This window comes from Musa acuminata, chromosome BXJ3-8, assembly GCF_036884655.1.
Source record: "Musa acuminata AAA Group cultivar baxijiao chromosome BXJ3-8, Cavendish_Baxijiao_AAA, whole genome shotgun sequence".
Classification (NCBI taxonomy): domain Eukaryota; kingdom Viridiplantae; phylum Streptophyta; class Magnoliopsida; order Zingiberales; family Musaceae; genus Musa; species Musa acuminata.
In genome coordinates, this window is record NC_088356.1 from 29,904,323 (window position 1) to 29,914,376 (window position 10,054).

At 37.2% G+C, this 10,054-nt stretch overlaps 1 protein-coding gene across 3 annotated transcripts; it reads left to right on the plus strand.

Moving 5' to 3' along the window:
* The first annotated feature begins 290 nt into the window (after positions 1 to 290).
* Positions 291 to 9,237, plus strand: LOC135644069 (serine/threonine-protein phosphatase PP2A-1 catalytic subunit). Of its 3 annotated transcripts, none has more exons than XM_065161485.1 (7): positions 291 to 430; positions 548 to 924; positions 3,794 to 3,908; positions 5,516 to 5,624; positions 5,710 to 5,787; positions 7,463 to 7,654; positions 8,421 to 9,237. In XM_065161485.1, exons 2-7 carry the CDS (start codon positions 672 to 674, stop codon positions 8,592 to 8,594), a joined length of 921 nt encoding a protein of 306 aa, XP_065017557.1. In that variant the 5' UTR covers positions 291 to 430; positions 548 to 671; the 3' UTR covers positions 8,595 to 9,237. The 3 variants fall into 3 exon arrangements, with proteins under 3 accessions (XP_065017557.1, XP_065017556.1, XP_065017558.1); XM_065161484.1 differs by lacking the exon at positions 291 to 430 and having other exon boundaries at positions 437 to 924; positions 8,421 to 8,639; positions 8,723 to 9,237; XM_065161486.1 differs by lacking the exons at positions 291 to 430; positions 5,710 to 5,787 and having other exon boundaries at positions 437 to 924.
* Positions 9,238 to 10,054: the final 817 nt, after the last annotated feature.

Sequence of the window (10,054 nt, forward strand, 5' to 3'; positions counted from 1 at the left end):
CTTAAAGTGATCAAGAAGGTCGATCCGCTCGAAATGATCATCCCCGTTTCTCCTCTTTCTTCTATGATATAACCCTAGCGTCTTATCAAATTCACTATCGATACGCTGTGGCAACATGATGCATATAATGTCTCATCGACATAGCAAAAAATAAAAACTCTGAAAGTTATTTATTTTAATTTTTATATTAAATTTTATTTTACGAGCAATGTTTCTATTTATCAAATTTAAAAGTATTTAAATAGTCTATTTAACCAGACTTTGTTCTCGATGATCGAGCAACGTGGCGTGTGGATGATAAAAATGTTCCTTGTCTTGCTCCAGATGTATGAGCTGCACCACATCATCAGCCCGCATGAAAGAAAAAATGAAAGGAAAAAAAGATAGAAGTAGAATAAATAAGAGAGAATAAAAGAACGGAACCAAGCCTGTGAGGCTCTCCGGATCGACTCCTCCTCCTCCTCCTCCTCCTCTCTCTCTCTCTCTCTCCTCCCTCTCTTCCTCCTTTCCAAACCCTAACCCTTACCTTTTATTCTTCCCATTGAAGCTTCGATCCGCCTGATCCTCTTCTGCTGGGGCACGTCGCGGCCGCTTCTCCTTTCGAATTCCGGCCTCCGAGATCGGCTCCCGTCAACCGCAGATCGGACGGGCCGGAGGTGGGGGGCTGGAAGATGCCGTCGTACGCGGACCTGGACCGCCAGATCGAGCAGCTCAGAGAATGCAAGTTCCTGCCGGAGGCGGAGGTGAGGGCCCTCTGTGACCAGGCGCGGGCTGTCCTCGTCGAGGAGTGGAACGTGCAGCCGGTGAGGTGCCCCGTCACGGTCTGTGGTGATATCCATGGGCAGTTCTACGATCTCGTCGAGCTCTTCCGGATCGGTGGGGAGGCGCCCGATACCAATTACCTCTTTATGGGGGACTATGTAGGTCAGTCTTTTAAGGGAAGAACTAGCAAAAGAATGCATTCCTTGCTCCATTCGTGTTACTTGCAATTGATCTGATTTTGGTTGTGATCTCAATTTTCCATAAGTTCACAACTGTTCTCTTCCTTGCAGTTTCCTTCTGCTTACAAGTAGATGGTTAACGCATATAGAAGCGAGTTGTGGTTGTGTTCTGCCCATGAAAGGGGAGCAGACTTTAGTTGGTTGAGTGACAATTTTTTGGACTTGTATGTGCGCACAAAATATGGTTTCTTTTTTTTTTTGTCAGCAGTTAATATATCGGAGACACGTCATTTGTCAAATGTGTTACGATTTTATCTATCACTCACCGGACCTTTCTACCATATGCTTAAAATATGATATTTTGCAATATCATAGTCAAAAGGTGAATAGCTGCCCGTTTCTTTACTAATTCTATAACGTATTGGATTTTTAACACCAACTCTAGGTATATTTCACACTAACTTTCTCTGCAAGTCCAAACAAAAACAAAGTTATTAGAAAGATTGTGCGATATAATATGAAATTGGTTCGACATTGTTATTAAACAAAGTCAAAAAAATATAGTGTGTCATATATCAAGAAGTTGGTTTAATGTAGTTACTTGAAATATTATGCCTGAATGAGTATGTCAACTTTAGCTCATTGTCTAAGTCTCAACAACAAGAACAAACCATAATTTTCTGACTATTTGGGATTGGCAACTCCTTATCTAGTTAATTTGGTTTATGTTTGAAAAGTTTTCTTTTCTCTGTTCATTTTGCCGGCTAACTATGTCAAGCGTTAAGTTATCTGGCTCAGGGATTATCACAAGATTTGGTTTTCTAAGGTCTGATCATGTTACTGACATGGAAGAACTATATGAGAGTGTCAGAATGCTTCTGGAAAAATTGATCTACCTGACATCATAATGGTTTATATTCATTGTTAATAGTATGCAATTTTTTCTTTGACACACTTGAAGCTTGACTAGGTGGACTTACCAACTATTCAATGGTCATGTTACCTCATAGTTTGACTTTTGCAAGTTATATATATTAATCTTGACATTGATGGACAAAACTTTCAAGCATATGGCTTAATGGCAGTGGTTGACAAATGAAATATATGGCTTTATTAAACTTATTTTGTTTAACTGACAATCAGACTTTTTTGCAATATGGGGGAGAATTATAGTAGATGTCCACAGTAACCTGTAACTCGAGATGAATTTTCCTATATGAGGCCTGATTCCATCTGTATAGAAATAATAAAATAGATTATATGGCAAACATGTTAAGAAAAAAAAATTGTAGAAGGATTTCTAGTCATGTCAGATTCTATTTTGAGGGAGATGAAATATCTGTAATGAAAGTGAACTAGGGAGTTGTTGTGCATTTCGTCCTCTTGATATCTCAGAGAAGGTTTTAACAATAGGCTGCAAATCTTTTTTGGTTACAGAAATAATCTCTACAGAAGGATGCCAAAACTCGAATGAGCATGGTTGATCTAAATGTGTTTGGTGAACATGAAAAATAGGAACAGAAATGTGAGTGAGAATGGGAGAGCCTGCTAGTTGCTAGTGTTTTGCAACTATTGGATTTGGGCTTTGAGATTTGTGGTTTTTAGTTGGCTGTCAAAATGAGTTCAACTTGTCTTGCGCATATCTTAGTTGCAGGTGTTTGATCACAGCTTGTTAGACATGTGTATTAGCATGCTGACTTTGAGCTTAAACTCAATTTTTTCATGATCAAGTTATTCCAACTTTAATCTCCTTGGTTTGTCAACAATTGGATTATAGCATTAATCATCGAAACTTGAAATCCTCACAGTTCATTTGCAGTCCTGTGTGCAATGAAAATATGAGTTTCTAATATGAGAAGGAGCATGAATATCTTGGAAGTCCAAAGAGGGAGAAGGAGGTCTAAGAACATCTGTATGGAAGCTGTGAGACAGTTAACAAAATTTAACATTGTGATATGTATTAATAATTACTGATAAAAGACTTTAATTGAATAAATAAAAACCCTAGGTAGCTGTCTCAAGATTGGTTCTTCTGGTTCTGGTTTTTTATTTTACCTACAGCTACATGAAGTAATGAAAAATCACATAATTTAGTGTATAACTGTACATTGACATTCAATTTCCTGCTTTGAGTATATGTTGGACCTTTTTTCACTTCAAAACCGGTATGTCCATTCTCTATTGGACGTCTACATGGTAGAGCCATGACAAATAGACAGTATAATCACAAGCATTCAGCCCAGTAAATCTCATGGTTGTGAGAAGCATGACAAAGTAGAAAAGCTTAAAGGACATTTGGATCCAAATAATCAAATTTGCTAATAAATTTGTTGAGTTATTCAGAACTATGCATGAGTGCATTATATTCCTTTTTTTGGTTGTTGTAGAAAGTTCCATTCACGACTTCAGTAGTAAGATAATGTAATAGATTAGCTTTCTTGTCATTTATAATTTAGAAAGAAGGTTGACATCAATATTTTTGTGTCATATAAAAACATTTATTTGAAATTTGTGGTTATAAATGTTTGTCTTCTATAAGATGATTTACATGGTTGCTTTTTTCCTAACCAGAATTTTAGCGTTGGTTATATATTTTGCTTCTGTCAGCATGCTGACATGCCTATACCTGAACTCCTTTCCTTTTCATCATCACACTGTTATTATGACTACATAGTGAGACATTAACTCTTGGTTTATGTTGCTAAATTATAACTGATGAGCATTTTTGTTTTGCATTTATCTGCTGTTGTCCAAATTACAACACTTGGTCTGGACTTGCTGCACTTGTTTGGGGTTTGTCATTAGATGTCCAAAAGGTCTTATCTTTTTATTAACTACTATGTTTGATGCAGATCGTGGCTATTACTCTGTTGAGACGGTCACACTTTTGGTGGCCTTGAAAGTTCGTTATAGAGACAGAATTACCATCCTTAGAGGAAATCATGAGAGCCGGCAAATAACTCAAGTGTAAGTGGCTCCTTTTGCTAGTACACTTATGATTGTATGCTTTTCAAGAGTGAAATCTTAAGATGAAACTGGTGGCATTAGAATATAGACAGAATATGTAGGTCCTCTTGTGATTATTTTCTTTGTCCGGCATGTTAATTTATATATTAGTTCAAATAAACCTTTGGCTGGTGAGCTAGTGATTCAATTTTGCTAGAACAACCATAAGGTTTAGTTCAATCTATTATTCTTATCCTAAGAGAGTCCTTATATAACCCAAAGTCTTGCACGAATGTGTAATGTAGAGTACTCAGTATGATACTGGCTGTTGTTAGCCACATGATGCTATTTAGTTTTTATCTAAATAGGAGATGTAGATTCTATCTATGTCGAGCTTTATCTGCAGTAAGGGGCTAACCACGAATTTCTCTTAATTTAATTTTGATAGTTATTTGCATTAAGGGTCTGATAATGAATTTCTCTTTTTTGCTATAATTTTAACTGATCCCTAGATTTAGTCGGAAAGGCATGGCTAATTGTTATCTGATAGGTGCCAATCTGGTTGTAGCAAATCTAAAAGTTTTACATGATTTATCTTCTAGATATACTGACATTTTCTTGGGATACATGATGTTGTACATAACTAGAGGGTGAGCTTTGGTAATTGGTATCAAGATAAGATTGCTCTCCTGCAATCTGCGAGATTAGAATTTAAATAATGGAAATTTTCTCTATGCTTGTAGCAGTAAGACTGCATAAGACAACAATGCTCCAAACTTGCATTAGCAGGAGCCTAATGCACTGGGAACACCATTTTTATATACTGATATTGTTTTGTCTCATACCTCTTGTTCTACTTCTTCTCTTTTTGTTTCTTAGTGCTCCTCCCTTCTCTTTTTACTCCCCCTTATTTCTTGTCTTATTCCTCAGTTAAGACAGCTTCTTTGTCATGGAAGTATGATACCTGATGCTAGTTATCTAGGATCAGCTTGAACATCTCTCTTCCTCTCTTACCTAAACCTTTACCTCCAGAGCATCCTTAGTGACCTTTAGTGTCTGTCACTTTACTACATGGCATACATGAAAGTACGAAGTTCAATAGCTAAGAGATGACACAAGACTGCAGAGTTTCATAGATGAGAGGAAGACAGAGGTTACCTAGTTTGTGAATAGTCAACAAAATTGAAGATCTTCGTCTAATTTAGCACAGGGAAATAGTTTTTGGATGTTAATCTAACAGCCATTAGTCATTTGAATTTTATTGATTATCCATGACTGACTTTTGTAAGATTTATAGCAAATGTGGATTAAGACAAACTTTTCTTGTTAAAAGAGCATTGCTTATTACATAGTTTGTCAGTGGAGAAAGAAAACCTTGATTTGGCAAGTACAAATGTTTGAAGTATATTACTTGTGCTTATGAATGTTATGCCTTTGATGACACCTTTATCAGATCCTTCTATTTCAACTCAGCAAGTAGAAATATATAATGCAAAAAAAGAAATGTTTTACTATGTAAGTTATGGGAAATTTGTTTGATGTTTAATAGCTACAGTAGTGGGATAAATTCCTCGATATTTCATGATATCTAAACTTTATTACATGTTCATCTTGGATTGTGGTTTCAGGTATGGCTTTTATGATGAGTGTTTGAGGAAGTATGGGAATGCCAATGTGTGGAAGTATTTTACTGACCTTTTTGATTATCTGCCTCTTACAGCTCTTATCGAGAGTCAGGTCTTATTTCCTGCTCCTTTACTCTGCACTTACTAATTTAGCCACTTTCAAATTCTCAAAAGATGTCATTGTTTTCTGATTGTAGATATTCTGTTTGCATGGTGGTCTATCCCCATCATTGGATACATTAGATAATATTCGTGCTCTGAATCGTATACAGGAGGTATGTGTCTAGATTCTATCATTGATTCTTCTACTTTCTCTATGTTGTATAGCAACTAATGGATCAGATTTTGTCAACTAACTAAAACTATCAATAGAAAACAGTAGTAATAATCATAACCAGTGAGCCTTTTTTCTAGATTGTAAGAAGGGCAGTGCAGAGCACTGCTTAAGGTTAGCTTAGTGCATAAGGCTCCTGCCAGTGCCAATGTGGAGTCTAGGAATAGTCAATGTATTCAGTCTTACCCCGGCAAGTAAAAAAAATTCTTCCAACTGATTCAAACAGACATGTGCTGAACTGGATCAGTCAGATGGGAGTATGTACAAACCCAGTCCTTTCAAATCAACCTGACCATTCTCTAACAAGTAAATTCTCTCATGGCTAGTCCAGTGGAATGATTTGGAACTAAGAATATGGATACATTTGTGGTGGTGCAACTGGTACCTAATTCAAGAGTTGTTTCAGTCCTCATCATTACATTGATTTTGTGTACGCTTGGTTTAATTCTAGGACACACAGTATTAGTGTCAATAAGTTGAAGGATGAGACTATTGAGATCATTGTCTTCAAAAGGCACTCGAGAGAGGTGAGATAAGGCCCGAGCACCTCGCAAAATGTCGAGGTGAGGCATTTCAATGAATCACCACTCGGGCGCTCACTTGTGCCTAGCTGCCGAACGCCTTGGACGAGTGCCTGAGCTAAATTGGATCGAGGTTCAAGCATGGTTCAATTGAATAAACAAGTTGGTTCAATCGAACCAACTAGTGTACTCTAAAATAACCAACCATTCCCCCCTTGGCTTGACCCAGTTAGACAAACAGGAAAACAAAACCCTACATCCACTGCTGCTGCCTTCCTCCGCAGCTTAGTTCGCCACCTTCTTCTTCCCCCACCTTCCTCCATAGCTGCCGGTTACTTTTTTTTCTCAATCCATTCTTTTTCATTTTTTATCAGCTTGTTGCACCATATTGAGGTGGTGCACTTTTACTCTATTAAGAGCTAGAATTGGTTAGCACATTTCATTGAATTTGAGTTAGAACTATGGTGCACTTTTTTCTCAGTCCATTCTTTCTCATTTCAATCAACTTGTCTCTATCAGTAGAACCCTGTGTAGCACATTTCATTGAATTTGATGTTAAACTTAATTGTTTTAATATTTTTGTTATTAGAAGATGGACAATGTAATTTGGCATTTTATGTGATTTCAATTTTCTGTGTTATTTTTATTTTTTTATCATATTTATCAATCATAATATATATTTTTAAATTTTTAATATTCTGGAACATCGGGTGGGCATCTAGGCGAGCGCCTAGCACTTTTGAAAACACTGATTGAGATAAGCTCTGGCACATCAACATGATAAGTTTTGTTGTAAATAGCTTGTATATTTAGCTTTGAATTGCAGAGTGACCATCATAAATTGTCCATTAGAAACATTTCAACAACTTAACCCCATCCTTTGTTTTGAAGTTGAGGTTTGTCTATTTTCTTTTAGGTTATGTTCACATGAAACTGGAAATTCTCAGCTCTGAGTCGACAAATGTACTAGTTACCCGTTTCCATAATACTTTTCTATTTATAAGTATTTGTTATGTTTTGCGGTGTCTTTTTAACATCTAAGTTGGTTTACTTAGTTACCATATGAAATAACTTAAATTCTTATTTGGCCTATAGGTTCCACATGAAGGTCCCATGTGTGATCTTCTCTGGTCTGATCCTGATGATCGATGCGGATGGGGAATATCACCAAGGGGAGCAGGATACACATTTGGACAAGATATTGCGCAACAGTTTAATCATAATAATGGCCTAACTCTGATTGCAAGAGCCCATCAACTTGTTATGGAAGGTTTTAATTGGTGCCAGGTGGGTTGAAATGTTGGTTAAATATCTGGTCACTTTGTAGGGTTTTTATACCAAATATTTTGTCGCAAGGTGCATTTCTTAAAGATTGCTGCTTCTAGGATGACAGCAGGAATAACTTGTGATTGATAGATTACCAGTGGGTGATTAAATAGTTATATGGGGAACGAAGGCAAGAGAGTCAAAAGAAAATGTTGGATGTTTGAGAAAATGAAGAGAATACCAAAAAAAAAATTATTCTTTAAATTTACTGGATAATTTTTCTATCTGGTTTTCCCCGTTCTCTTTGTTTAGCATTGTGTTCATGGTATTTATACTTGGCTAACCAGATTTAGTTGTTCCCTCGGCATATTTCCCATTAATGATAATTCTGTAGCATGTGTGGCAACTTTGGTTATGTTCTCTTTATTTAAACTAGGGTAGCCCAATTCAATCGTTACCTCTGCACATTTTCCATGGATGACACTTCTGTCTCACAGTGTTGTATCTTGGATTCTGCCTGTCAAATTAAGTTTGTTGCATCAGTGTAAAGGAAAGGTCTTGAGATTATGCATGCAGAATTTGTTGATCATATTTGTGTTATTCTGAAGTCAATTTATCAGAATGTCTTAATCAGTTTTGTCAAAGATTAACTGGAGTAGAGCACATTATATATTGCTTGAATTCCTTCTAGGGCCAAGTGGACTCCAGCAAATTTTGTTTCATTATGCAGCATTTTTAGAGGCCCTAACTTGTTATGCATATTTTGCGCACGTTGTCATGAGTGCAGGACAGAAATGTTGTTACCGTGTTTAGCGCGCCAAACTACTGTTACCGGTGTGGTAACATGGCAGCTATATTAGAGATTGGGGAGAACATGGATCAGAACTTCCTTCAGTTTGATCCAGCACCACGACAAATCGAGCCCGATACTACTCGCAAAACTCCCGACTACTTCTTGTAGTCTCGGGAACACTTGGTTGGCTTAAAACGAAGTGTCTACCTTCATGTATGATGTGTGAAAGTCATTGAAATGAGCTTCTGGTGGTTGGAAATACCCCCATATTTAACATTTTTGTTTGGAAGCTGTAGCGACTGGTGGTGCTGCTGGTTGCAAGGAAGTGAATGCAGAAGCAGCAATAAGAAGCAAGATTATCATGTTTTATACACATTCTCTGTTCAAATTGGAAGATGCGAATGTGACTGCCTGCTGCTGTTCAACTATAAGTTCTGCAGTTGATCATTGGTGTTTCTTACCCTAACCATTGTTCATGGCAACTGAGGTTGTCTGAGTACTCGAGTCAGTGGAGGTCTCCTAAGATTCCTTGTGCTTGCTCGGGGTTCTCTGGATGACAGCATCCAATTTTCCATGAACAGCTGGGTGCATATTAGGGCTTTCTTCAGGTGACTTGTCTGTGAATCTTACAATATGAATTGGTTGTGGCTTTGGTAGGCGTCCTTTTCTGTTAAATATTGTTGTTTTCTCACATAAGACCTCATCTGAGTTGGAGCAACACAGTCTTGTTCTCTGTTAACACTAAGTTCCATCAAGAGTTGGGATGATTGATGTTATCATGAAACGAGACGTACAAAAATGCTCTCTTTGTCATCTGGTGTGAATCGTGGCATCCTTCACAGAGTCGAATTTATTATTTACCAGGATAAACTTTGGTTAACTAACTAAATCATGGGTTGGATTGGTGTGGCATTCAGTTCAGATTGATAATTCAGTTCAGTTGCATACCAGGCTAAACTTTGGTTAAGTAACCAAACCCATGATCCACATGAGCTGAAGCTATTAGCAATCGAGCTCGTAAAGATGCCATGCTTTGCTACTCCCTTTCTTCTAATTTTGCATGGAATTACTTGTTCTTTTTAGTAGTATATTTATTATCCAATAAACTATATCGATTATGTAGTAAGGGAGAAATAATATTGAGTATTTTACAAACTTTTAGTATTGTGCTTTTACCTGATGGTACCTGTGCCTAATTGGTTTGGCCACGGGTCATGCATCGTGAGTAGCATCACCCATTTTCGTCACCCATCGCAAGCAACGCCACTTGTAGCCTCTGCCCAATGCTCCCATCGTGAGTGGTGTCGTCCCTCCTCACCATTATCATTGCCATTACCACCTCCTCCCTTCGCCTTCTCTATCGTCGCTTATGATCTTTTATGAGGGAGCTCATTGTATATAAGCATAAAAACCATAATATGCTATATGTTACGTGAAAAAATTTTAAATATTAGAATTAAAATTAAATAATAATAAATCAGATTTACAACATGTATCTTTCGATATCATCTGGAAAGAACCTTGTTTGATCTACAGTGGCACCACCGTCTTTGGATTCGAAAATCATAGTAATGTCGATCTGCAAGGAGAACTATACTCTCCTTCAACTCTCTTCCTATCCTTTTACA

What these genes read in the sequence shown, in the direction of transcription:
- LOC135644069 (XM_065161485.1), top strand. Translation starts at nt 672, where the DNA reads ATGCCGTCGTACGCGGACCTGGACCGCCAGATCGAGCAGCTCAGAGAA. An exon ending in CTTTATGGGGGACTATGTAG is followed by an intron (nt 925 to 3,793) that starts GTCAGTCTTTTA and finishes TGTTTGATGCAG; the next exon opens with ATCGTGGCTATTACTCTGTT. An exon ending in CTCTGAATCGTATACAGGAG is followed by an intron (nt 5,788 to 7,462) that starts GTATGTGTCTAG and finishes TTTGGCCTATAG; the next exon opens with GTTCCACATGAAGGTCCCAT.